This window comes from Pyrus communis, chromosome 4 (genome assembly GCF_963583255.1).
Source record: "Pyrus communis chromosome 4, drPyrComm1.1, whole genome shotgun sequence".
Classification (NCBI taxonomy): domain Eukaryota; kingdom Viridiplantae; phylum Streptophyta; class Magnoliopsida; order Rosales; family Rosaceae; genus Pyrus; species Pyrus communis.
Genome location: NC_084806.1, coordinates 18,141,021 through 18,167,929, shown reverse-complemented (window position 1 = coordinate 18,167,929; position 26,909 = coordinate 18,141,021). Strand labels below are relative to the sequence as shown.

Below are 26,909 nucleotides of genomic sequence, written 5' to 3'. Positions count from 1 at the left end.
CCAAAATTCCAAGTAGCTTCCAAGAAACCAAAGAATCCCTCAAATCCCAAAACCCAATTCCTCCGCCAGCCACCATGAACCACCACCACCAGCAAGTTCCATCCAACCACCCAGAACAAGACTTTTCTCTCCCTGCATCTTCTTCTGGCTACCGCAGGATCTCCCTCCCTCTTCTCCGCCGCTGCATCTCTCTCTACTTCCTCCACCGCAAACTCTTCGATTCTCTCCCTGCATTTTCTTCTGGCTACTGTAGGAGTTCCCTCCCTCTTCTCCGCCGCTGCATCTCTCTTTGTTTCCTCCACCGCAGACTCTTCGGCACTCCGTCTTAGATCTCAACAAACAAAGAAACAAAGATTTGTCAATTTTTTTTTCTTCCCCTTTCTTATCCGTTCAGTACCAAACACAGTATAAATAATACGATTATTAGTCTGATACTGCACCAAACGTCTGATTAATTTAGTCAGTACTATCCAGTGACTATTTATCCTATCTGATAGAAATAGTCAGTACAGTCTGAGCTGCTAAACGAGGCCTAAGTGGAAAGAAAATAGTACACTTAAACTTCTCCAATCTTGAAATGTAAAGAGGTTGTATTTAGAATGGTCGTAACTTGCTCCAATCCTGGATATGTAAGATTTTTCTTTCTCAGTTGCTTCCTAATTGGTGACCATGTTTGTCACCAACATTTTCCGAACTTCCTCCTCTTTAGACTCATTGTTATTAAACAAGTTTGGTTGGTGTGGTTTGGCGGATGTGAAAAAGATTTCTTTATAGGAAATAAATAATATGAGAGACAACAACTCGATGATTCAGATAGAGATGAGAAATTTGATCTAACGATTTAATACGAGATGAAATCTTATCATATTGGATCTTGATTACTGCACCAATCAAAGAAAAAATTTGATGGTTGAACGGGAAATGGGAGAATATGATCGAACAATTTCAAATGTGATGAAATCTTATCATGTCGGATCTTGATTTGTGTGATAACCATGGTTCAATATGAGAGTTTACATGGATATTAAAAAAAATTTATTCCAACGATTTAAATGGGATGAAATCCATCTTGTTGGAAATTTTAATGTTTCTTTATCGAAATATGTTGGACCTTGCTAATGTTTGTTAAGAAAAAGGTAGTCCAATATCGTGAATAATTTGTTCTAAATCCAACGGTAACTATGGATGCAAATTTCTTCCTCCTTGTTCTTGGACAAAATTGTACCTATAAAACAAATAACATCTTAGGTCAAGGCCAAAAGCCTCGTGCTCCCACAATGAATGGGGGTGGGGGAGGGGCTTTGGCCAAAGAACCTCCGATGCCAAAGTTAGAATTTTGAGGGAAAAATGTTTAGGGATTTTAGAGAATTTAGCAAGAGAAATGAAATTGAGTTTTGGAGAGAATGAGGGTGTTTATATAGGGGTGTGGCCAGCCCCTTTGGGTGGAGATGGACTGGTCACTTGGATGGCTTTGTGGGTGAAGTTCATGATTTGTGGTTAATTAGCAAATTAATTGGATAATAAATCAATTAATTAGCTAATTAATATAATAAAAAAGGAATGATTTGGGGGTTACATTATGGAGAAGATTTGATGAGGATTGATGAAATAAGTTATAAATAAATACCTATTTTAGGCATTTTTTTACTTGATTGAGGGATGATTGCCCGCTGCTTGCGCGTAGAAATCCAGGTGTGCCTCGAGGGTAATTTTATCATTTTCATCCAAAAATCCACATGTCACCTCTTGATTGTTTTTGGCTCCACAAATGCCCCCACACCTCTTGGGCTGCTCACAGACAAGGGCAATAGGTGTAGAGATTTTCTTGCTTTAGGAAATATAGGATTGTTTCCTATTTTGATGTAGATTCCCTCTTTGATAGGAAATTAGATCCTTTTAGGAAAGGGAAATAGATTTCTCTCTAAGCCTATTTAAGTCCACCTTAAGTGGGTTATTAAATCAACTTTGCGAGCTTAGCCACGAATGAACTCTTCGCCTAGAAGGGTGCTCATGTTGATTATCGGAGTGTGACACTAACCGTGAGTGTATACTCGTTTGCAGGCCTAGTCAAGAGTGCACGCTCGTCCGTGTGCTAAGACGGGAGTATACGCTATCTCGGGGGCCCAATCGGGAATGTACACTGGCTGAACACTTGGTTTGTGGTTGGTCGAATAGCTGCTTGACAAACACTGCTAGAAAGGTACTTTGTCTGCCCTTGTCTTACTTCGGGGCACCTCATCTGGGGCACGTTGGATCTAGATGCGCTGCAAAAGTTGATTCACCAAGGTCATCTGTTGTGCAAGGATGCTCGTCAACTCTATGACTTGTCAGGACAAGTGTTGTTCGCCATTCGGATTGGAGAGCTTGGAAGGAATGCACCTCCTTGAGCAGTGGAAGGGTGGTAGACTTTGGGCACGAGATTTGAGTTGGGAAATGTCAAATCCGCGAAGAAATGTGGTGAAAATGCCCTCGGTTCAATCGTAGGTCCTGAAATTTGAAGCCGAGATGGTTGAGCTAATCTTGGGCCGACTTGGGTTGCTTAGGAAACCACAAGAACAAGCTGTGCCACGGGAGTGGGCTGCTTAGCGTGTGGTGCACACAGGTGCGAGGCTTGGGCTCGGCTTGGCAACGCATTAGGTTTAGGCGGCACGAGCCGGCTCGACTAGGGCTTAGGCCCTTGAAGGTTGAAATGGCACAGCTTGGGCCGTGGCCTTGGAGCCGTGGGTTTTGCCAAAGGTGGCTGCCGTGGTGGTTGCCATGGTGGTGCCTCGTGGGGGTGCCGCTTCACTCACTGCTATGTTGAGCCTTATAGATTGTCGTAGACCTAATCCTTCAACGTTGGAATTTCCGTTCGTTGAGGTTTCTGAATCTCTTGCCATTGTACTTTTCTTTTACGTTTTATCAAAGAATTTTTAGAAATAAAAATTCCAAGAATAAGAACGTACGAAAAAGCTACAAATAAGCAAAGAAACGAAAAACCTTAGATGCGAGAGTCTTCTACAAACGTGTGACTCAACTCTCAATGAAAGCACCAATTTGTGGATGTAAATTTCTTTCTCCTTGTTCTTGGACAAAATTGTACCTACAAAAAAAATAACACCTTAGGTCAAGGGCAAGAACCTCACGCGCCCACGATGAATTTTTTTTGGGGGGCGGGGGGGGCTTTTGGCCAAAAAACCTTCGATGCTAAAGTTAGAATTTTGAGGGAAAAGTGTTTGGAGATTTTAGAGAATTTAGCAAAAGAATTGGAATTGAGTTTTGGAGAGAATGAAGGTGTTTATATAGGGGTGTGGCCGGCCCCTTGGGTGGAGATGGACCGGCCACTTGGATGGCTTTGTGGGTGAAGTTCATGATTTGTGGTTAATTAGCAAATTAATTGGATAATAAATCAATTAATTAGCTAATTAATATAATAAAACAGGAATGATTTGGGGATTACCTTGTGGAGAAGATTTGATGAGGATTGATGAAATATGTTATAAATAAATACCTATTTTGGGCACTTTTTTGACTTGATTGAGAGATAATTGTATGTTGCTCACGTGTAGAATTTTCGGTATGCCTTGAGAGTAATTTTATCATTTTCATCCAAAAATCTATGTGTTGCCTTTGATTATTTTTGGCTCCACAATAATGAATTCGGATTACTTGCAACATCTCCTGATATATCAACTCAACTAAAATCTCGTCGCCGAACCCACCTCCCTTGCAATCGTTGTTGTTCTCTCTATGGAAAATTATCTAATTTTCATCAAAAATATATTTAATTTTAAAATTTTCCTGACAAAATATATAACAAATTATTTAATTTTCTCACCAAATAATTTCTCCATACCAAGACCAAAATTGAAGGCACAAAAATGGGCTTCACTTTTACTTGTATCTGTATAAAGAAAAACCATACGAGAACATATTAAGATTTCTTACATGACATCTTTAGTTTCCTCCAATATTTCATATAGATTTTTACCTTGTCTAGTATGAGACTAAAATTAAAAGAGTCAAATTAGGGGTGGGCACGGGCCGGCCTGGGCCCAAAATTGAAGGAACTGGACCTGACCAGTTTGTAAATAAAACGGGGCAGGTTTTGGATTTTTCAAAATGGGATCCGGACCTAACCCGAACCGTTGAAATGGGTTGGTTCCTATGGGTCCCCACGGGTCTTCGTCATCCTTTTCAGTCCCCCCGCCCCGAGCGTCTGCGCCAACGCCTTAAGCAAATCCTCCAGACTGTAACCCATCTGCTAATCCCCTGCTCTGCAAAACACCAAACTCCCCAACTCGTCACCTTCCCACGAAAACCCACCCTGTTTCCTTGCCTATTCAATTTCTGTATGCATTTTCCATCATACACCCCAAAAAATGCCTATAGATTTGCACCAAAAACAAAAAAAAATTAAAACATAAAAATAAAGTAATACAAAAATTTTTTTTTATAGCAAAACCCATAAATGATTAGTACCCATATATGTGAAATCCCACCGAAGCAGACAACTTCGTTTTGCAAGGTGAAATCCCAGAGCTAGAAACATAGACCGACGATTCTACCACTCAATCAGACAAACACACTCTCATACAACCTGTTAGTACCTATATCTGTGATTAATTTCAACATGTTTAGACGGTAATAACTAAATTAGAACCAACCTTCATTGGTCTAGGCATTGGCAGAGTCGAGCTTAAGGAGACCTTGGCCCAGTGACAGAGTCGAGCTAGGGGTGGTGGAAGAGACGATGAGGTGAGACGGTGAGAGAGAATCAAGTCTGAGTTCGAGGACCAATGACAAAGCTGAGAGTCGAGCTTGAGGAGGAGACCTAGTCCTAGGGTAAAACACTAAAACGAACGGTTCAAATTTGAAACTAGGTTCCTCTTCGATCTCGTCCGTCCATTGCAATTACAAATGGGCCGGTTCGGGTACCCGTTTTTCTAGACTTTTGGAACCAGCCTGAACCTATAATTTCAAAGCCATGCCTCCACCCGCCCCGCCCCATTTCACTTTTTAAAAATTGGGAACCGGCCCGTACCCGCCCCGAACCTTGATTACCCGTCCCGACTCGTGGTTCCTATACCCGTTTGCCCACCCCTAAGTCAAATCATTCAAGATTCTTACTAAATTGTATAATTGATGAGTTATTTATCCTTTAAATGCCCAAAACACTGAACATTGATGTTCATTGTTTTTAATTCGTAGGTGCATGATAGATCATGCAAATAATATGCTCATACTTATCATAGAAGGGTATGAAGCTATAAGGTCTCATTCGGAAAGTCTTAGGGTGCGTTTGTTGCAGGACTAGATTTCTAACTAAGTTAGACTAGCATAGACTAGACTAATTTGGACTAATTTAATGTAGCATTTGGTGTAGTGAAGGATTATTAATAAAAAAAATAAAAATGAAATCTATTTTCTTCAATATAAATAATAAAAGTAAGTGTTATTGGCACTTCAAAAATTTTATTTTACACTCCTTACAAGTGTATTTTTCTTTCCAAATATGGAAAGTTTGAAGTGTAGAATGAGATTTTTGAAGTGTTAATAACAATTCGTATAATAAAACTCTCTAGAAACTCAATAAACGTCACGGTGTGCTAGTGTAATTAAACTTATGTTAAACGGATTTTGTGAAAAACGAAAATCAGGTGTGTTACGTGTATGCGTAATTAACCTAGTAGAAAATGAACCAGCTGGCTTGACTCAACACCAGTTGTGGCGGGTATCCAAATTCTAAACCGATAGAATGCAGCATCCCGTTGTGGTGGCCACCAAATTCCACTGCACAAAATCTGTCGTCGACAGCACCGCCGTCCGTAAGCAGAGCGCCACCTTCTCCCGCAGCCGCCACGAGCACTCCAAAACCTCATTCCAATTAGCTTGCAACTATCGCAACCCAGATAATAATTTGGTCTCTCCAACCATTTCCCCCATTTCTACAAGGTCAGTAACCTCCAAGCTCTGACCTTTTTTGGTATTTCAATTCTGGGTTGCTGATAAAGTTTAAGATGTTAGTGGGGCAATTGGGTAATTGTTGCGTTCTTTCTGGGTGCAGATGGAATTACAGAAAATGCATCAGTGTTTCTTGGAGATGGGTTTCTCAGATCATCTCTTTTTATTTGTTGTTTCTCAATGTTGTTGCTGATGCTGCGGCATTTGATAATCCATCTCCTTCTTTTATGTATGGTTGTGAAGATGTTAGCAATTATTATGACAGTGTGGAGAATTTAGAGGGCAAATCGCTGAAGAAAAAATTGAATTCCATTATTTCCAGGCACCAATCTTTATCCTACAGAGAGGTATTTAGCAATCAGCATTCACTATTGCTCCTGTTGTATTGCTACGTTTTAGTAAAATCGAATATGATTCTAGATTTTAGCCACTTAGTATCACGGTTTAAAGGTATTCTTGATGCTTCCAGGCGAGTTTGAACCACATTGTTGCTAGCCTATTGTGAGGCTAAGCCCACCCTCTCCCTCTTAGTATAGATAATATCGTTTGTTCAAAAAATAAAATAAAATATATGATTCCAGATTTTCGATTTTTGTGGAAATAGGTGTGGAATGCTCTCAAGATTCTTGATGCTTCGGATGTTGATAACCCAGAAGCTTCGTTGGGAATGTATATACTGAATACTGCTTCCTGCATTGTTTTTTGTACTATCAAATGTACCCTGCAACTCTTACCAATTTGCCTACCGACTCTTTTATGCAGAGTTGAAGTTTACTCCTTGAGGGTTGTACCCAAGTCTTTAGCTGGGAAACCCGAAGGATGGAATAGTGAGTCAATTAACCAGACTTTCTGCAGCATGTATGATTTTGATGTTGGTTTCTTGCATTCTAATGGTCTATGGTTAGAAATTTATTGTTTTAATGTTTAAACTTCAAATAGAAAAATTAGTGAAAGGTATAACAATTGTACATGTTACATTGACTACTCTAACTAAAAGAAGTTTAAGGTAGCACAATTTTGGCTCATAATCTGTCTAGATACTAGTTACATCCTTTGATTAGGTAGACATACTGACATGTTCAAATGAAATGAATTTTTGTTCGTTTGCAGTGTTTCTTTTTTGTCAGCCTTCTGTCAAGTTTTTTTTTTTTTTTTTTGTTATACACAGTTGCCTATTTTTGCTCTGCAAAATATATCAATCTCCAAGCTCTATTTATACTTTCTGTTTGGAAGAAATTAAATGTCAATGTTTCTGTTTTCTAGGGGAGCATCTATGGCCTCGTTCTTATGGGTTAAAAGATGGTGCGTCTTTGACAGATATACACAACATTCGCCCAGCAGATGTGAATGGTAAGATGGGCCACTGCCTGTATGTATTGTGAAAAATCAGATCTCTTGTGTTTTGATGTAAAATAGTTGAAGTTTCCTGCAGTCAATGCATCCAGGGGGAACAAATACTATGGAGAATGCACGGGTAACTCAGCTAAATGTTTGAAGCCAGCAAACAAAGAAGCCGCTTTGGACACGGAAACTGACAAGGACAGATGGGCACCACCTACACAGGTATTTTAGCTATATTTTGGCATATCATAATTCTTTTCATGTTCCTGTGCTAGCACGTAAATATGTATCATATATTTTAATCTGATTAAAGTTGTTAAAACCATATTGTTTACCATTGAATGTTGGAAATTTATGAAATGAGAAGAGATCAAGAAAAAAAAGCACAAATAATAATATGGCAGGATGAAACTTTGAGCAAGCAGAATCAAAAGTAAAACCCACATATTTGGATTTTATTAAAGTTCCGAGGGTCCTTTCACAAGTAGAAGAAAATTCTGAAGATACCAAAGGCAGTGGTACTGGTATCAAACAGGGTATTAATCTCTCACAATGCACACAACATGTGCCACACAAGTTGTAAATTTGGATGTTGTACCCATGCATGCCTTAGGAGTCGAGGGTTGAGAGGAGGCATATTCATGGTAGCAAGGTTCTAGTATTCTGGTACCCTCATTTAGGAGTTTAGGTTTGAAAGAAGGCTTATCAATGGTTGCAAGGATTCTAGTATTCTGGTCATCATAGAAATATATCCTGTTACATTAAGAGAGGTCTATTCGGGTAGTAAGGATTATAATATTCTGGTACCCACATATAAAATATATATCTTGTTACATTACTTTTATTTCTGTTATTGTTCTGCAATTGTGTAAAATTGTTTTTGGTATTCAGAGTTCTTATTGATATGGGAATGGCCAAATGGTGTAGTTCCTTTTGAAGTGTGGATCCGTTGTCTCCTTGATCGAACGGAGTGTTTGACTGAGGTTCTAGGCTTCTAGTTCTAGCTTGGCATTGAAGACTGAACCCTTGATTTTTGGCTGTAACTTGATTTATTTCTTCTAGCATAGAGGAGATGTTGCTAGGGCACTGATGTACATGGCAGTGTGTTATGGGTTTCATCAACCAGGTGGAGGCCCAGCTCTTCGCCTTTCAGATTCTCCAAAAATTTGTAAGTATAATTGGAAAAATAATCTTTGACTAGTTTGAGATCAAGTTCGATTTTAGTGTTGCATCTCTGTTGCCATGTAAGCACAATCCATTTTATATGAGAATTAAGAGGTGTTGCGGCTAAACGTGGGGCAGAAATGCAGTTTATATTTGGTTTTGTGAGTTCATTCTTGCATGCATATATTGTTTTATTATGGGAACTAAGAATTTGTACCTGTTTTGAGCATGGACCTTGATAGCGTGAACTTTTTGGGTGCATGCGACAGCAACTGGTGAGATGGGGCTGCTTTCTACATTGTTAAAGTGGAATGATATTGATCCACCTTCAAGAGAAGAGAAGTTGAGAAATGAAAGAGTATGCAAGCTTTATCAACACAATAGAAATCCTTTTGTTGATCATCCAGAATATGCCCGTCTCATATGGAGAAAACATTTTATCCATCGTCTTCCAAGCAGTCATGAAATTCACAACAAAGGGGCAGTTCGGAACAAGGTATCGATTCTTCATATGCTGTTACCTATTTTACGATTCATACAGATATCACAAAAACTTGCAAATTTGAAGTCTGTTAAAGGATGTAGTGTCAGGGAAACCCTTGTCTCAAGTGCTAAATATATTAATTATGCTGTCTGAAGGATAAATTCCACAACTATGCGTCCCTAAAAGGCATTTAACATTCCAATTTCCTCTACAAAATCGTATCTTCTTCATTAAAAACGATAAAAAGGAGAGAAGTAGTTTTCTAGTGCAATTATTCCCTAATGAGTTGACGTCTAAAGTTGTTATTTTGGTGCTCCAGGAAACACGAGCAAACAAATCCTCAGTTAACAGGGTTCAAGCCTTCAAGGAACGACATGGCAGAATCGTTATGAAGGGATGAAAACATTTTCCAAGTTCATAAAACCTTGATTTAGTGGCGGGAGGTAGCCATGAAGGTTTTTCGCACGCCATGACATTTCAACACACTTATCATACTATCATTTCACTGGAAGTTTGAGTTAAATCCGTTCGTATTGTTAAGGCCGTCTTACAATTGTCATTACATTTTTATTTATTTGTTTTGCAGATGGATATTAATTCTTTTGCACTTGACATCTGTGTATCTATAAAAAAATGTGAATACAGATTTTCGTGTAAATTACTATGTGTATATATATTTACATAGATCCTCCTAGTCCCTTGCAGCTTGTCATTACCTTTGTCATACCAACAGGTTGGAAAAAAAAATGTGATTTTGTCATACCAACAGCTGTGAATGTAATACACATGAATCGTTATTTATTAATTAGGTGGCACTAAGTTTATGGTGTGAATTTAAGACTGGTGATACTTCTCTTTCTAATGTTAGAAGAAGTTGCAAGTTTGAATTCTTTTTCACCCATTGATTAAATACGCAATTTGAATTAATTCTCTAGGTGTACGAGAGGAGGACGTGTTGATTAAGGTAACATATCTTTTAGTAAAGGCTTAACTTGAGTCATATCCAAAGAGTATAACATGTTTGGTGAAATCAATTTATGACACATTTAGTTTGAAAGAAAAGTGAAATCATTATTATTCTTATCTTTTTCAGGGCTCACAAACACATGAATATTGAAATTATTCCGACTTATGACTTCTCTTATTTTTGCTAACATGTACGGAGTTAAAATAAAAAATTAAAAAAAAAAAAGGAAAAGAAAAAAAATTCCTCCTGCACTAAAATACGCCATGATAGGAAATTCAATTAGGATAGTACCTCCCCAATTTCTGATGATTTTACACATTCTAGACAAGTAATATATGTTATAATTCATAAACATCCAAAGCCAGGAGTTACCGCTTTGGAATGGCATGTTGATCTTATTATTATTATCATCATTCTGAGTGAATGCTTACGAGTGTATTATTTTAAATCATTGAGGTTGTCGTTTGGAATGGAAGAAAGTGACCAAAAAGCCACATATCGTAATGTCCGAAATTCCATTCCTTCGATTACTCTTATGTTACTAAATTATATTCTCTCTCTCTTCATCTCTCTCTCTCTCTCCCCCACAGCGGTTTTGCCAAAGCGAGAAAAAGAAAAAGAACACGAAACAAACAAGGAAGATGGAAAGAGATCGAACGAGAAGAATGGATGGTGGTAGTCACTGCTGTTGTTAAGCTGCAAGCAACACCATCACCACATTTGCATTGTTGTCCGCTGCAGCTTCGGCTTAGACCCCTTGGAGCTTCAAGGTATACACAATGACAGCCCGAGGACTAAAAGGTACGTGACGATTGCTTCACTGGAAAAACAATGTTCTTCAGTACCTTAAAATTATATCTGATGTAACTTAATTAATTGTTGTGATAAAATTGTAAAGACCATGTTCATTTGTTGTTGTATGGATATGTTCTCCAACTTGTTCTCCGTATACAGGCCATGCTTCTCGTGTTTGTCGATTTGCAGATAATTGTTTTGACTGTGAAGTGTAACCCTGTGTATTCGTTCTCATTAGACTAAATAAAGATTCACAAATTCTTCAGTTTTGATGATATTATATACGAAATATTAGACTGAATGGCTATTCGGATGTCAGTTGTTATACGCCGCTCAAGCTTCTCCTTGATGAAACCTTGTGCTGCAAACAATTCCACATACTCATGCCAACAAACAGTTTCGTATATCTAGTTAACCCACCAACGGCATCAGATCACCAGAATTTGTGATAGTTGAGTGTGTTATTTTATTTTTCTTTGATTGCAATGGCTAATTGTGAATAAAGATATTACATATATATATATATGAAGTTGCCTCAAGAGACTTGTGTTACATGCACAGATCCACGCACTAGAATGATTCAATCCCGTTGTCCCATCATTTGTTCCTTATAAGCACATGTTTTTTCAATTCAAGGACCCTAAATGACTAAAAATATGTTAACAATATATTTGGTTGCAGAGATTTCTTCAGTATCCTCTATGACAACGGGCCCCCCTGCTTCTAAGCCGCAGTCTCCAGTGCTGTTCTTTTTCCTTGGAGGGCTAGTCACGCTCATAATATTGCTAGTTCTTCTATTTGTCTTTCGGAAAAAGATCAAACCAGAAGATACTAAGAAATTGGTAGCAGTAGTGAGAAGGCGGCCGGCAGGTTGTACTATAGATTAATCTAAAAAATAACTAACCAATATTTTAGTAAGACCTCAATCATAATATTCTGTATTCTTAATGCAGCATCGACAGATGTTTTCAGTGGGATGCTTCGAACAATAAGCTACTTCGATTTTAAGACATTGAAGAAGGCAACCAAGAACTTTCATCCTGGTAATCTCCTTGGAGTAGGTGGATTTGGCCGTGTCTATCGGGTATGATTACTGAATCCACGAAACCAACATTGGTCGTACTTTTTTATTTTCTCGAGCATGCAAGTTTGAGGCATTCATTCAAACCACAACGTACTACATATAGTTTCATTGAACTCATAAGGTTTCTAAAACACTCAATCCAGAGTAGTGCAGGCGGCAAGACTGCAAGAGCACAGATATAAGTTGAATTGAAAATACTCTTCGGATTTGAGGCACATATGGGTTGATTCCTTTATTTCCAAGTCTTATTTGTATCTTTTTGTTTAGGGGAGATTAGGAGATGGGACGTTAATTGCTGCTAAGAAATTGTGCCTTGACAAATCCCAACAAGGAGAATCAGAGTTTCTTACAGAGGTAAAGTTGATCACAAGCGTCCAACACAGGAACTTGGTTCGTCTTATCGGATGCTGCTCTGATGGGCCACAACGGCTTCTTGTGTATGAATACATGAAGAACAGGAGCTTGGACCTCATTATTTATGGTATTACATCTTCACTCTGCGCTTTGCATTCTATCCAACTATGATGCGGACTTGTTCCAAGTTCTAATTCTTATGACAAAATGAGTTAAACTGAGCACACGAACTAACACTTCGACTGGTGCAAAGAATCATTAAATTTTCAGTGTATATGTTACTTATAATTATTCTTGATGGAAAACAGGAAAGAGTGATCAGTTCTTGAGCTGGAGCACCAGGTTCCAGATAATTGTCGGTATTGCTCGAGGGTTACAATATCTACATGAGGATTCCCCCCTAAGAATTATCCACAGAGATATCAAGGCAAGCAACATTCTTCTTGACGACAAATTCCAACCGAAAATTGGAGATTTCGGGCTGGCTAGGTTCTTCCCTGAAGACCAAGCTTATCTCAGCACTACATTTGCTGGAACTTTGTAAGTCCTTCAACTGATATGATATTTCCACAAGACCCCTTCATCAATCATTGATTAGATGGCACGTTCTGTATAAATGTTCAAGGTTCCGTAATGCATATGCCATCTAATCGATGACTTATTTATGAAACTATATTACCTAATATGAATTGTTCTTCAGAGGATATACGGCACCTGAGTATGCTATTAGAGGAGAATTATCTGAAAAGGCGGACATCTATAGTTTTGGAGTTCTTGTGCTCGAAATAATCAGCGGTAGAAAAAACACAGATCTCACTTTATCATCAGATATGCAATACCTCCCTGAATATGTAGGCCGATCTATCTTTGATACCTGCTTACTCGTACAGAAGCTTACGATCATTCTGCTAATATATAGTTTTCAATCTTGCCACTGACCTTTTGCCTTAAAATTGTAGGCATGGAAATTGTTTGAGACGTCGAATGTGATTGATCTGATAGATCCAAATATGAAAGAAGATGGATATGTGGAAAGGGATGTCTTGCAAGCAATCCAAGTCGCCTTCTTCTGCCTTCAGCCGCACCCAAACCTGAGACCCCCGATGTCGGAGGTTGTAGTAATGTTAACATGCAAAGTTGAAATGGTCGGAACACCTATGAAACCCGCCTTCTTGGGAAGAAGGCGAACGAAAAACCAGAACATTTCTTGGGATTCTATAACTGAGGCTTTCCCATCTCCCTTGCAGAGTGAGTATCCCTCATTAGCTAAACCATCAACTTGACGACATTTTCGGGCTTTTTGTATTTCGGAAGAAAGTTAAAAAGGGCATATGAGGTCTTCATGCACACGGTAACATTTCAAATGTAGCTGCAAATTTTTTAATTTTCATAGAAAAGGGGTCTGGTTGGTGGTCAATATTTTTACTTGTACCTGGAGATTCAAAAAAGGACAGTGCTATCTACACACCAATTTTTACTTCTCGCACACTTTTTGTTAACTTTTGGTACAAGCGATATTCTACACTAATTTTCACGAGTAATTTTATTCATACAATGTTTTTATATCACATTTCTATATCATCTTAGGTGGCATCTGATGTGGACAACCACATCATTTGAAAAATTTGTAAAACCCAAGAAAATGAAGGAGAAAGACTTCTCGTATACCATAATCATCATTTAATTAACTAGTTTTTCTTAATTATTAGTTTATTAAATAATGAACTAAATTTAAAAATTTAATTAATTCAAATGATGTGGTTGTACACATCAAATGCCACCTAAGATGGTATGAAAATGTGATATAAAAACATGGTATGAATAACATTACTCAATTTTAACTTAAGGAGGAGGAAGAATGTTTTAAATTTAAAACACAATAGGTTGAAAAAGAAGACTCTGACTACTAGGATAATTCACCATTTGCTAAGACGTATACAACAAAATTACTTGTACCTGTACGTAGCCCTGCTTTCTCAGCATCTTCATATGTAAAAAGTTTTTCTACTTTAAGGATGTTTTAAATTTGTTTATGTACATCATTCTACACATTCTTCACTTAATAAATTGAGCAAATTACAAATAATTACCTTAACTATATGTTGAACCATAATCTCATGACTCATGTTTTAAACATTGCAATGTCATACCTCAACTTATGAATTCTTTTTATGAATTCTTTGCAATGTCATACATTCATTAAGTTTTTTATCATTTTGGCTGTTAAATGATGATGTGGAAGGAGCGGCGCCCACTCCATCGTCAACTGAAAAAAAAAAAAAATTTATTTATTTATCATTAAAAATTTAATAAGTGAATTGTTATTAGCACTCCAAAATTTTTATTCTACACTCCTTACAAGTGTAGTTTTCTTTATAATTATGAAAAGTTTGGAGTACCAAATGAGATTTTTGGGATGTTAATAACAATTCCCTTTAATAATAGGGTGTGCTATCCACACACCCCATTTTACTTCTCACACACCCCTTAATAATTTATGTTCATTCTTCAATTCATCCGATCTGACGGTCGAAAATTAAAAAAGTGTGTGAAAAGTAAAATGGGGTGTGTGGATATCACACCCCTTAATAATTTATAATAAAAAATTAATAAAAATAATAATTTGGATATTAAATGATGATGTGGCGAAGGAATGAGCCCCGTTCCTGCCACGTCATCATTTAACATCCAAATCGATAGAAAAATTAACGAAGGTATGACATTTCAATGAATTCATAAGTTGAGTATACATTTCAATTAATTATTGTATAAAGTAGAGATCGAGTGTTATTAAACAAAATGATCATTTGCATGATAAACATGGATTGGGTACTGTGGATTCAAATTTTCGCATTTTCCTTCTTGGACAAAATTGCACCTACAAAACAAATCATACATTTGGTCAAGGCCAAAAAGCCTCACGCGCCCATGATGAATGTGTGTGTGTGGGGGGGGGGGGTGTGGTATTTTTTGGGTGTAATTTGTAGTTAATTAGCCATTAATAGATTAATTAGGTAATAAATCCATTAATTGACTAATTAACATAATTTAAAAGAATTGTTTTAGGGGTTATGGAATAATTACCTTGTGGAGAATATAGGATGAGGGTGGATGAAATGGTTTTGAATTTGTTACCTATTTTGGGCACTTTTGACTTGGTTGAGAGATGATTGCCCGCTGCTCGCGCGTAGGAATCTTCGTATGCCTCAAGGGTATTTTTGTCCTCTTCTATCCAAAAATCCATGTGTCGCCTTGTGATTATTTTCGGCTCCACAAATGTCCCCACACCTGTTGGGCTGCTCACAGAAAAAGGCAATAGGTGTAGAGATTTTCTTGCTTTAGGAAACTTTGGACTACTTCCTATTTTGATGTAGATTCCCTCCTTAATGGGAAATTAGATCCTTCTAGGAAAGGGAAATAAATTTCTCTCAAAGCCTATTTAAGTCCACCTTAAGTGGGTTATTAAATCAACTTTGAAGATCGATTTATTCTACCCTACAAGAGAGAGAGAGCTTAGAGGATATTTGTTCCCACTCTTGTAGCAATCTTCTACATCTTGCTCGTGCAAAGGACCGCCTTTCGTTGCTTTCTTCGTTTTCTTTGTGCCATATTGATGTAAGAAAATTTTCATTTTTCTTGTTTATTTCGTGGATAGTGCTGCCGCGGGGTAGCCGTCAGGGTAGTGCGGCACATCAGCTGGTAGGGGCCAAGAGTAAGCTTGGCATAAGCTAAGGAGGTGGTTTGGCAGGGGCCATTGCTTGTGCTGCTCAGCTTGATTGAAGCCAATGATTGGTTGGTATGGGCCGAGGAAGTGGCGTGTCATGGGCAACGATTTGGGTTGCTTGCCATAAATGAGAAAACTACTTGAGTTTGATTTCTCAACTGCAGTAGATGAAGCAGTCAAGGATTGAGCTACCAAGATCGGAGTTGCTGAAGATGAAGTGTCGGATGAGCGAACTATTAAGTGTAGAAATGGCTGCCGCCCCTAACCATTTGTTGCCTAGTTGATCTTCAAGCATTCAATATTTTGAACTATGTGGCCTTCTCGCATTGGAGAGCTTACCCAGATGGATGTCGGGGATTTAGTTTACCCTCTCGCACTGGAGAGCAATTAGTTTATCCTCTCACACTGGAGAGCAAACACATATGGGTGTCAGGGAATTAGTTTACCCTTTCGCACTAGAGAGTAGACCTATATGGCTGTCGGGGAATTGGTTTACCCTCTCACACTGGAGAACAATTAGTTTATCCTCTCGCCATGGAGAGCAGACCTTTTTGGGTGTCGGGGAATTGGTTTACTATATCGCAGTGGAGAGCAATTAGTTTATCCTCTCGCGCTAGAGAGCAGACCCTTTTGGGTATCGGGGAATTGGTTTACCCTCTCGTACTAGAAAACATGGAAATCATTGTCGTGAGTACAACTGAAGAAAGATGGACTGCTGGGATAACTTAAATAATCCTTAGCCTGTCCCCGGTTCTTAGTAGTTGGGCTGGTGTGTCATTCTGGTACTCGTCTGCCCCCGACATGCCATTAGGTTGAGCTGCTACATTTGTCGGAACATAAGTAGTCTTAATATCCAATAATCTATGTGGGGTAGTCCTGTCTACTCGATCTTGTCATTGAAAGATGACTCGCTTATGTTGGTCATGTCTCATCGGAGCGCCTTGTCAATAGTTTCGTTGTGAGGGAAATTGCGCAATCGCTCGGTCATAAGCCTTTCTACTTCTTCCTGAATTTGCTTTTGTTGGGGGTGGCAGAGCTCTCAGTTGTCCTCAGTCGTGACATGCTGGTCTAGGCTGCTCTTCCATGTGTTCGGCTCGTCTATGTCGCGGCTGCAGTGGGTGCGGTATGTTCCTAGCAGGCGAGCGAATAACTCGCAGGCTGTTGGTTGAACTTGAGCTGGATTGAGTGACCGCTTTTCTTCGTCCACTGTGCTGCCTTATTCGATGTGAGGTGGAAGATGTTCCTTGTAGGCTTTGCCGCAAATGAACACTTCGCCTGGAAGGTTGCTCATGTTGATTATCAAAGGGTGGCCTCAAGCGTGAGGTGTATGTTTGTCCGTGGGCCTAACTAAGAGTACACGTTCTTCCACGCGCTAAGACAAGAATATACATTATCTCGGGGATCCAGTCGGGAGTGTACTCTGTTAGAACGCTCGGTTCATGACTGGTCAAGTGGCTGTTTGTTGGGACGTTGGTGGAGAGGTTTGTCTGCCCTTGTCTTTCTTCGAGACACCTCGTTCGAGGCACGTTGGATCTCTGTGCGTTGCAAGAGTTGATTCACCAAGGTTATCTATTGTGCAAGGGCGCTCGTCAACTCTATGACTTGTCGAGACAAGTGTTGTTCACCATTTGGATTGGAAGAGCTTGGAAGGAATATGCCTTTTTGAGCAGTGGAAGTGTGGTTGGCTCCAGGCGCGAGATTTGAATTAGAAAATGTCAAATTCGCAGAGAAACGTGGTGAAAATGCCTCCGGTTCAATGGTTGGTCCAAATGGTTGAGATAGTCTTGAGCCGATTTGGGCTACTTAGAATGCCACAGAAGCATGCTAGGCGACGAAAGTGGGTTGATTGGCAGGAGCAGGCTGGGCCACAAAAATGGGTTGCCTGGCAGAAGTAGGATGGGTCACGGGAATGGGCTAGGCCACGAGAGCAAGCTAGGCCACGAAAGCAGGCTGAGCAACAAGAGTGGGCTGTTTGGCGGGAGCAGGCTAGGCCACAAAAGTGGGTTGCTCGGCAAGAGCAGGCTGGGCCACGGAAGTGGGCTAGGCCAAGAGTGTAAGTTGAGCCACGAAAGTGGGCTGCTCGGCGGGAGCAGGCTGGGCCGCTAGAGTGCGCTGCTCGACGGAAGCAGGCTAGGCCACGAAAGTGGGCTACTCGACGTGTGATGCACGCGAGTGCAAGGCTTGGGCTCGCCTTGGCAACGCGTTGGGCGTGGAGTGATATGGCTTTGGCCGTGGCTTTAGTGCCGTGAGCCACCTTGGATGGCATGGCTCGGGCCATGGTGGTGACACTATGGACCTTGCCGCGGGTAGCTACCATGGTAGCCACCGCGGTGATTCCCGTGGTGGAAACTCGTGGTGGTGGTGCCACTTCACCTATTGTCACATTTAGCCTCGTGGATCCCCGTGGTCCCATCTCTTGAATGTTGAAATTTTCATTTGTTGAATTTTCTAAATTTCTAGACATTGTACTTCTCTTTTACATTTTATCAAAGAATTTTTACAAATAAAAAATTCTAATAATAAAAACGTATGAAAAATCTACAAATGGACAAGAAAATAGAAAACCTTGGATGCGAGAGTCTTCTACGAGTGTGGGACTCAACTCTCAATGAAAGCACCAATTTGTGGATGCAAATTTCCGCCTTCTCCTTCTTGTACAAAATTGCACCTACAAAACAAATCACACCTTTGGTCAAGGCCAAAAAGCCTCACACACCCATGGTGAATGTGTGTTTTTGGTTGGGGGGGGGGGCGGGCGGGCTTTGGCCGAAGAACCTCTGATGCCAAAGTTAGAATTTTGAGGGAACAATGTTTGGAGAATTTTGTAGAGTTTTGCAAGAGACTTGGAAGTAGTTTTTTGAGAGAATGGAGAGCTATTTATAGGGATATGGCTGGCCCTATTAGGAGAATAGGGACCGGCCATTTGTGGTATTTTTTGGGTGTAATTTGTAGTTAATTAGCCATTAATAGATTAATTAGGTAATAAATCCATTAATTGACTAATTAACATAATTTAAAAGAATTGTTTTAGGGGTTATGGAATAATTATCTTGTGGAGATATAGGATTAGGGTGGATGAAATAGTTTTGAATTTGTTACCTATTTTGGGCACTTTTGACTTGGTTGAGGGATGATTGCCCGTTGCTCGCGCGTAGGAATCACAGTATGCCTCAAGGATATTTTTGTCCTCTTCTATCCAAAAATTCACGTATCGCTTTGTGATTATTTTTGACTCCACATGTACGATTGATATTGTTCTAGAGATCATACTCGGGACCACTCGACTCTATAGCTTCGAAACGGATTATAAGCTTCATTTCTCCCAGTTAAATTACACATATTTTATTGTAGATATCTTGGACATATAAAATTTGTTAATACAAATGACTTCTTCAACCTAATATATATTCAAAGAGAGTAGTTTGAAATTCACATGGATATAAAAAACATAAAACAAATGCTATAACCATTACAATTACGCTTACATCTCCTGCCTATGGTTCATTAAGATTTTCTAGTTTCACCACTACTTAACGTAAATTGACTAAAAGAAGAAAACCAAAAGAACATTGACCACATAACACAATCATAACCTCCCTCAAAAAAAAAAAAAAAAAAAAAAAAAGAAAGAAAAGAGAGGAACAATCATAACCAAAATCATACTTATACTCTTTCCTCAACTTGGTAAATTAAATAATATGTATTCAACTCTCATACACGAACCCCAACATCCTTCTCTCTCTCTGTGTCACCCCAGCCTTGACTCTTTTCGCACTGCACCATGAACACACACCCCACCACGATCACAACTACAAATCAAGAAGTGACAAAAGAACAAGACAAAAATATGAGAAGCTTAACAAAGATCTGTACCTATTACAAGAAAAAAGTTATGTTCGAATTTAATGCCATGTTTCGGCAGCAGCTGTTACAGAAAAATCAAGTTTGTGATGTTTTCTAGTATGTATCGAGAATTTTAGAGAACATTTAGTTTAGACAAATTTGATTTGGAATAAATTTATTGGCTCCTCAATTTATTTCGTGACCAATTCACAAAATGCCTGGCTTATGATCATAACCTTAAATAATTAATAAAATATGAGAATCTTTAGTCATAAAAATATATAAAATCAGATAGATGAATTTGATAAAAGCATTGTGAACTGTCTATCTATTTGCTACAATTTATTAACTAAATGACCTCAATTTTAATTGATTCTTTGTAGATAGGATATTTACATAATATTTGTACTATAAATAATGCCGATCATAAACATGAAGTCTGTGAAATCGGCTAGAGAGTAAATTGAAGAGGAACTCCCTCTCAATCTTACAATCTTAAGAAGCCAAGCATTCCTCATATAGTTAAGGACGTTTTCCATTTCAGAAAGTTTTGTTTGTACAAGGGATTTCCTCCAATTTCTTTTAGTTTTAGGAGCCCCCGCCAACTATTGCATACCCTCCTCTTTCCAACAGAAGGTATGGACCAAAGGGAAGCAAAAAGAAAGCAGATCATAGTAACAAAAAAATTTTACGATGCATCGATATATTCCATATACAAAAGAAAAGGTTACTTCAAAATTGTTAAATAGATAAAATGATCTTCACAATTCAGTAGGTAACTAAGTAGACATAACGAAACTCATTTAGTTATATCACTAAAATTACATAAAACAAAGGAAGATAAAATTACAAATTAGAGAGAAGCGCCAAGCTGAGAAGCTAATCTTGGATAATTCTTCTCTGTAACTTAAAAAGATATAAAAAAAGACAAACATCAACGTAGAGGAGAAGCAATATGCCACACTCCCAAATATGAAGGGTATTACTACTATTGCATCAAGGCTAGCTAGCTAGCAAGCTTAAATTTTCCCTCCTAATAAGTTATCTGTTATGTAAGGGATTAGGACCTGTGGGAACAACCCTTTTGCTATCTGAGGTTGTGTTCTTAGAGTGAAAGAAAAAATCATGAAACTGGTGCCCCTTGGACTTGCAGAACTCTCCGAAATTAGCTGCTGCCCCTCCCAACACTCTTCCTTTTGCTGACGAGCCCATCACCGTCTTTCCAACATCGTGATGGTGATCATGATCAAGGGGAGGGAGGAAGAAGCTAGACTTTGAAGCTGCATTATTTGATCTGATACAAGCCAAAACCAAGGTCAACAAAACTGCAATCTCAGCGAGTCTCATTATACAGAAAAATCGACAGACCCAGAAGTCAACAAGGAGGACCAAAATATATGCAGGAAAGTCCCACAAAAGCACATACAAAAAGAGGCCGGGGAGATAGAGAGGCAAAAGAAATAGGGGGATTTGATATTTGGGAGAGCGAAAACAAAAGCAAAGAAAAAGGAGCTGGGATAATTATAAAAAGAAGGGTTATGAGGACATGCATTTACTGAGGGCATCTCAGGATATACAGTGAAAGACTAGTTTGGCATATCAACATCTGCAGCTTTGAACAGAGGGCCTCCTCACCAAACATCATTAAATGCCTTCAGCAGAATTCAACCCATCAGACATAATTTACAAATTATGACCAAATTAAAACAAACATAATATTTTTTAACGGGGGTTACGTCAGTTAGGTGGCAGTAGGTCTGTCACTTCATGCTTGAATTCAATTTTTCTGTAAATTAGAGTAATTTAATTACAACACCGCTTAGTTATAAAATAAAACAAAACAAAACAGAATTTCTTTGAACAAGTTTGAAGTTTTGAAGGGGCTATAAGAGAGAGTCAAAGGGCTCAAACGCCTAAATAATTAAAAAAAAACAGCAACATTCTTTTGCCTGCCATTCAGCTGCCTAGCTTAAAGCTACGTATTCATACATATTACATACCCTTTCTATTGCATCTCCCAAGGCATGCAGTGCAATCTAAAGCTGTTTTGTGTTTTAGGAGAAACCCTTCTGTCCTCCATGAGAGAGCTATTAATTAAAGCCCATATGTCAAAAGCTGACGCTCAGAGGAAAAGGAAGCTGCAAATTAATATTTTGTTGGGGTATGCAGATGGATGTTAATTAATGGGGCCAATGAGTCATGGACCTGTTTTGATCACATTAATTTGTAAAGCATGTCATTTGCTTAATAGGGTTGCGATTGAATTGGTAAATGATGGAATCAGTTTTTAGTTACTATTTTTTTGTCTTTTGGCGAATGGGAAGGAAGTGATACTCAGACAACCTTGTAATAAAGAAGCAAAGTTAATAATTTAAGTTCAGTTATTAAGTAGTTTGTTTTTGCTTATAATTGCAATTAGTAAAGATAGTTAGGGACTTGATGTAATTAGCAAATATACTCTTTCTTTGTTGTAATTATCCATTCATTCAAATCAAAGAGAAGTTTTTCCAGATATTTCATTCTTTCACGATCTCTCGCCGTTTGCCTTGCAGCTCCGATCCTTTCTCACTTTTGCTCTGCTATCTCTTGATTCAATCTTGTTGTTACTACTCCTAATTCTCTTCTCCATTTCTTCTCGTTGTTACGGCTTCTTCATCTGAATCTTTTTCTTCGATTGATTCAATTCCAGTTCCAATTCCTCACCCTAATTCCCTTTTCTCAAACCTCAATTCTTCCAATTCTTCCAATTCATACACTTCTCTTAGATTCAGAAATTTGAAAGCATGGTATAGATGAGGCTCAAGCGTGCCAATTATCTCTTTGGTTCAGAAATTTGCAAAAAGTCCGATAAATGGATTTATAATGAAAGAGTTACTAACATTTAAAGTTAGAGACATTTTTGTAATTTTGACCCTCATTTAGAATTTTCTAGATTTTCTGGTTAGTGAGGAAGTGACACGTGGACGGCTGGGATGAAAATAAAAGAAGAGAAAGGAGAAAGGAAAGGGAGGAGGCGAGGTGGAGGATGGGCCAATGGAAAAGGGAAGAAAGGAGGGAAAAAGAAAATGAGGGGGAAAACTAAGTCTCTCTTGACCCGTGCGACCCGACCGGCGAGAACCATGGAACTAAGGTGGTTTCTCAGCCAATTTCTGATGAATAAAGCAGAGACCCCACCTAGAAAATATTTAACGACCCTCCCTCTTCCATTTCCACCCAAGATCAAAAGGAATTTGGTTGTAGTTTGGTGCAAAATCACCATGGGTGCCGCATGAAACCTTGCCTGAGATCCACCAATTGTGAAACGATCTCCTTCAATTACCACCACCAAAACACTCCTCTAGAGGTCAAGAACAAAGCCCAAACAGGATTGGGGGCCGTGGAGCACCGGAGGTGACGGATCAAAATCACCCATTTCTAGGGTTTCCGGCAGGTTTGAGTGAAATTGGGGTTTTTTTCCTGCCAAATTGGCCTTGGTCACAGGTATGAAACTTGCTCTACTCATTGAGATCTACAATTATGTGAATTTTGGTAATTTTTGGAATTAGTTGGATTTTCCGACGAGTCGAGGCTGCCGGCTGCCGCGTGTAGCGGTGCGTGGGCCAAGACCCACCTGACCATCCTAAGCTAATTTTGATACCCCGATTTCGTATTTGACATCCGTTTAGTGAAATTCGGATATTTTAATATAGTTTTGTAGTTGACCACCTAGTTGGCTGCGCGGGGTTATTATATGAATTGACGATCTAACCGTTGGATTGACACCAAACTTAAGTACGTAATAGTACATAATATTTGAGAATAGTAGGAACTAGCTAATTGGGAATCTAAAGTATGGATCTTCCCAAATTTGATTTTTAAGTTTGTAAAACTAATTATAGACCGCCACTTGAATTTGAGATTGGTGGAGATCCGATCGTCAGATCGTGATGAGATTTTAGTATGTTGTTCTAGTAGCATAATGTGGACCTTAGGAAGTTACAGGCCTGAAATACTATGTGTGGATCTTCCGGATTAAATTACTAGGGTGTGGACCTCACTGTTGACTAAGAGTTAACTTTTGGTCAATAGGTCTTGAACCATTTAAATTATTAAAATTAGTATTACTGGAGACTCAGTGAGGCTTTGTGAACTTGTCTCGGTGAGTGACTTTAATATATGTGATATGGTTATTACCCTTTTTTCTTATATTAGTATCCTTTGTGGATATGACTTGGTTTTATAAATGTATTTTATGTTAAAATGTGATTTTTATAATTGGCCATCGATCTATTTTTATTAAATTTGATTTGATTCATGGATTAGAAATATTTGTAAAAAAGTGATTTGAAGTGCATATTGAAATGTTCGTTAAACTGAGGGCTAGTAGGGGGCTGTTACCCTAGTGTCATGGGGTTAGGTGACACCGAGTCTGCACCACGTAGCAGTGGTACATGGATGGTCCTGTTTAGTTAATTCACGATAGGGGACCATACTATCTATGGATCGCGCTTGGTTAATCCACGATGGGCGATCCTTATGGCTATGTATACTTAAGAGTGATCATGCTTGGTTAATTTGCGATGGGTGATCACTACTTAACAGTTCCGTAGGTGTGACCCTGCTTGGTTAATCTGCAATGGGGGGTCACTACCTACTTGGTTATCTTGGTCTTGCTTAGTTAATCTGCGATAGGGGATTATACTATTTATGGATCGTGATTGGTTAATCTGCGATGGGCAATCCTTATGGCCATACATACTTAGGGGTGATCATACTTGGTTAATCCGCGATGGGTAATCACTGCCTAATAGATTCGTAGGAGTGACTCTTCTTGGTTAATCTGCGATGGGGGGTCACTACCTACATGGTTACTCAGGGGTGGCTCTGCTTGGTTAATCCGCTATAGGGGGCCACTTCCTGTTTTGTTACTTATGTAGGCTTTGGCCGAACTGCGTCCCTCTAGCCCTAGATTTTAGTGTATTTATGAGCGATAGTTTTTGAGAATCTTTATGGTTTAAATTGGAAAAGCTGTTGGATGTCTGGGTGACTTCTTCGGAGTTTTTAGAGACTTGACTATGGTTTCATAATTACGAACTTATATTTGAGGTTTATAAACTGTGATCAATTATCTTTCTTTTTATTGATTATCACATACTTGTATTATTGTCACTCACCCGAGCTTCGCAGATTCGCAGCTTATCAGAGTTTTCTGGTTTGCCCAGTGCACTATTCCTATGATGTAGGCACTGATTATACATGCGACAGGTCCGGGTAGATTACGAGAAATCGCTTGATATTTTTGTTTTGTTAAGTGGTCTGGAACCCCATGTTATTGAATTCTGTTAAGTGGTCCGGAATCCTTACTGTTGCTTATTTCCATAAGGTCAGTCTAGAACCCTATATTCGAGTGAATGAGAATTACCCACAGTAAACCTTGTGAATATAAATTAGATTTACCATGTTTATTACTTATAATCCAAGTAAGGAATTATATAGAGTTCCTTAATTAAATTCGTGAAATGGTATGTTATTGCATTGATTGATTAACATAGTTAAATGCTAAGATCATGCGTCTTTGATTCATGAATTGATATTGACGGGATTTTGGAATGACGTTGGATATGATTGTTATTATTATGATTATTTTAGTTGATCAATGTGGCTTGAGAATAACACTGTGCTTCTTTGGTTATGTGATATGCTACATGTTGTGGATGGAGGTATCATGTTGAAAACATAATGATTTATATGATGGATGGAATGGAAACCTTGAATGTCATGTGGGTTTGTTATGTAGCCCTGAACCTAGTAATTTCATGCTTGCTAAGTTTTAATAATTGATTGAGGAATGCTATGCTTTTCGATTTGAACGTACTGTGATAAAGGTTAAAGTGTAGTAAATAGTGAACTACGAATGGCTTGATCCCTATTTAGGGTATGTAGACAGTCTAACGAGGAGGTTAGATGTAGCCATAAAGTATACAAAACTACTTTGAAATTCGAATCTTGAGTTATGCTTTGTACATATTCCGGAGATGGGGTACGTTAGATATACGGACATTTGGTGACGTCACGCGTCGATTTTAGACGTATGTCGGGAACAGGGTGTCACATGCTGAGGCACCCCTGTTGAAGCATAAGAGCTTCCCTCCAACCAGGAGACCAATCATAGCACGACATATGTCAACGTCAGAATAAAGCTCATAGAGTCCCACATCGACCCCGGACAAAAGCTGGAGATTCTCCTCAACTATAAAAGAAGATCATTATTTTACAATGAATCCTTAATGTCATTATTATACTTGAACTACATCTTGTGTTTGCTTCGCTATCTCTATCTCTTTACATATTTATCCTCATTAGTGATCGGAGCAACCGAGCGAAGGTCATAAACTTGACATTTGGCGTCTTCTGTGGGAAGGACACTTATTCCTACTCTATCTAGCTTTGTCAAGTTAGTTTCCATCGTTCGTAAATTCTCCTTTGATCAGGCATCCCTTTCCAACATGGGAAGGGAAGGAAGCCACAACACGCAGAACGACACCTCTTCGTGCCTAGTGTGAGACAAGGAAGGAAGGAAAGAAATAAGTTTTCTTTTCATGCTAAGTGAAAAAACTTTTCTTTTCACTGGTCTTCAACATGGATACTCCTAATGAGAAGTGAACTACCCATCAATGTGTTGATCAACACGAGACTTCTCTTAACCCAACTGCTTCAACATGAAGCATGAGAAGTGGAGAGAGGCACCTCATCACAGTAGGAATTTAAGAATCGAAGGCTGTTTATCACAACTGTCGAGACTTCCTGAGGCAGCATCAAGAAAATCTCATCCACATAAGCTCAAGGATCAAAAACCTAAAGGTCATCGAAGGGCTTAGTCCCCTACCACAACGTAGGCCAACCCTCATTCCAAGAAAAGAATGACAAGCCTTGGAGGGACAAGAAGGTGTAGGAAACTCGGAGGATTTCCAATGGGCACGTCCCGGAAGTGAGTACTGTGAATATAAGGAAAGGCTATATTCCTTTGACCAAACTTTCCTACTTCCAAAGGATAAGGAAAACTTACAAAGAAACGTTTTAATGGTGCTTGACTCCACTTAAGACCCCTTTATTTTGCAGCTCCTCGAAGAAGTGAACATGTTGAAGGCAGAGTGTCAAGCCATAATACCTGACAGGAATGAGCCAATGCCAGGCCCTTGTTAACAAAGAGGATCATTTACACCCCTCTACA

At 38.9% G+C, this 26,909-nt stretch overlaps 2 protein-coding genes across 3 annotated transcripts; both read left to right on the top strand.

The window, feature by feature from the left end:
* Nucleotides 1-5,698: 5,698 nt before the first annotated feature.
* LOC137732107 (uncharacterized) lies at nt 5,699-9,630 on the top strand. 2 transcript variants are annotated; one of them, XM_068471399.1, is made up of 9 exons: nt 5,699-5,934; nt 6,047-6,290; nt 6,548-6,612; nt 6,706-6,770; nt 7,207-7,293; nt 7,376-7,506; nt 8,347-8,452; nt 8,718-8,944; nt 9,252-9,630. In XM_068471399.1, exons 1-9 carry the CDS (start codon nt 5,738-5,740, stop codon nt 9,330-9,332), a joined length of 1,203 nt encoding a protein of 400 aa, XP_068327500.1. In that variant the 5' UTR covers nt 5,699-5,737; the 3' UTR covers nt 9,333-9,630. The 2 variants fall into 2 exon arrangements, with proteins under 2 accessions (XP_068327500.1, XP_068327501.1); XM_068471400.1 differs by lacking the exon at nt 9,252-9,630 and having other exon boundaries at nt 8,691-8,859.
* Nucleotides 9,631-10,678: 1,048 nt separating this feature from the next.
* Nucleotides 10,679-13,415, top strand: LOC137732806 (cysteine-rich receptor-like protein kinase 44). The gene is made up of 7 exons (XM_068472074.1): nt 10,679-10,700; nt 11,376-11,564; nt 11,648-11,778; nt 12,046-12,259; nt 12,441-12,672; nt 12,833-12,983; nt 13,092-13,415. Exons 1-7 carry the CDS (start codon nt 10,679-10,681, stop codon nt 13,413-13,415), a joined length of 1,263 nt encoding a protein of 420 aa, XP_068328175.1.
* Nucleotides 13,416-26,909: the final 13,494 nt, after the last annotated feature.

Excerpts from the sequence above, each read along its gene's own strand:
- LOC137732107 (XM_068471399.1), top strand. The coding sequence starts at position 5,738 with ATGCAGCATCCCGTTGTGGTGGCCACCAAATTCCACTGCACAAAATCT. Across the intron at positions 6,613-6,705 it reads CCAGAAGCTTCGTTGGGAAT|AGTTGAAGTTTACTCCTTGA; the intron begins GTATATACTGAA and ends TCTTTTATGCAG. Across the intron at positions 7,294-7,375 it reads TCGCCCAGCAGATGTGAATG|TCAATGCATCCAGGGGGAAC; the intron begins GTAAGATGGGCC and ends AGTTTCCTGCAG.
- LOC137732806 (XM_068472074.1), top strand. The coding sequence starts at position 10,679 with ATGACAGCCCGAGGACTAAAAG. Across the intron at positions 10,701-11,375 it reads GACAGCCCGAGGACTAAAAG|AGATTTCTTCAGTATCCTCT; the intron begins GTACGTGACGAT and ends ATTTGGTTGCAG. Across the intron at positions 11,565-11,647 it reads AGTGAGAAGGCGGCCGGCAG|CATCGACAGATGTTTTCAGT; the intron begins GTTGTACTATAG and ends TTCTTAATGCAG.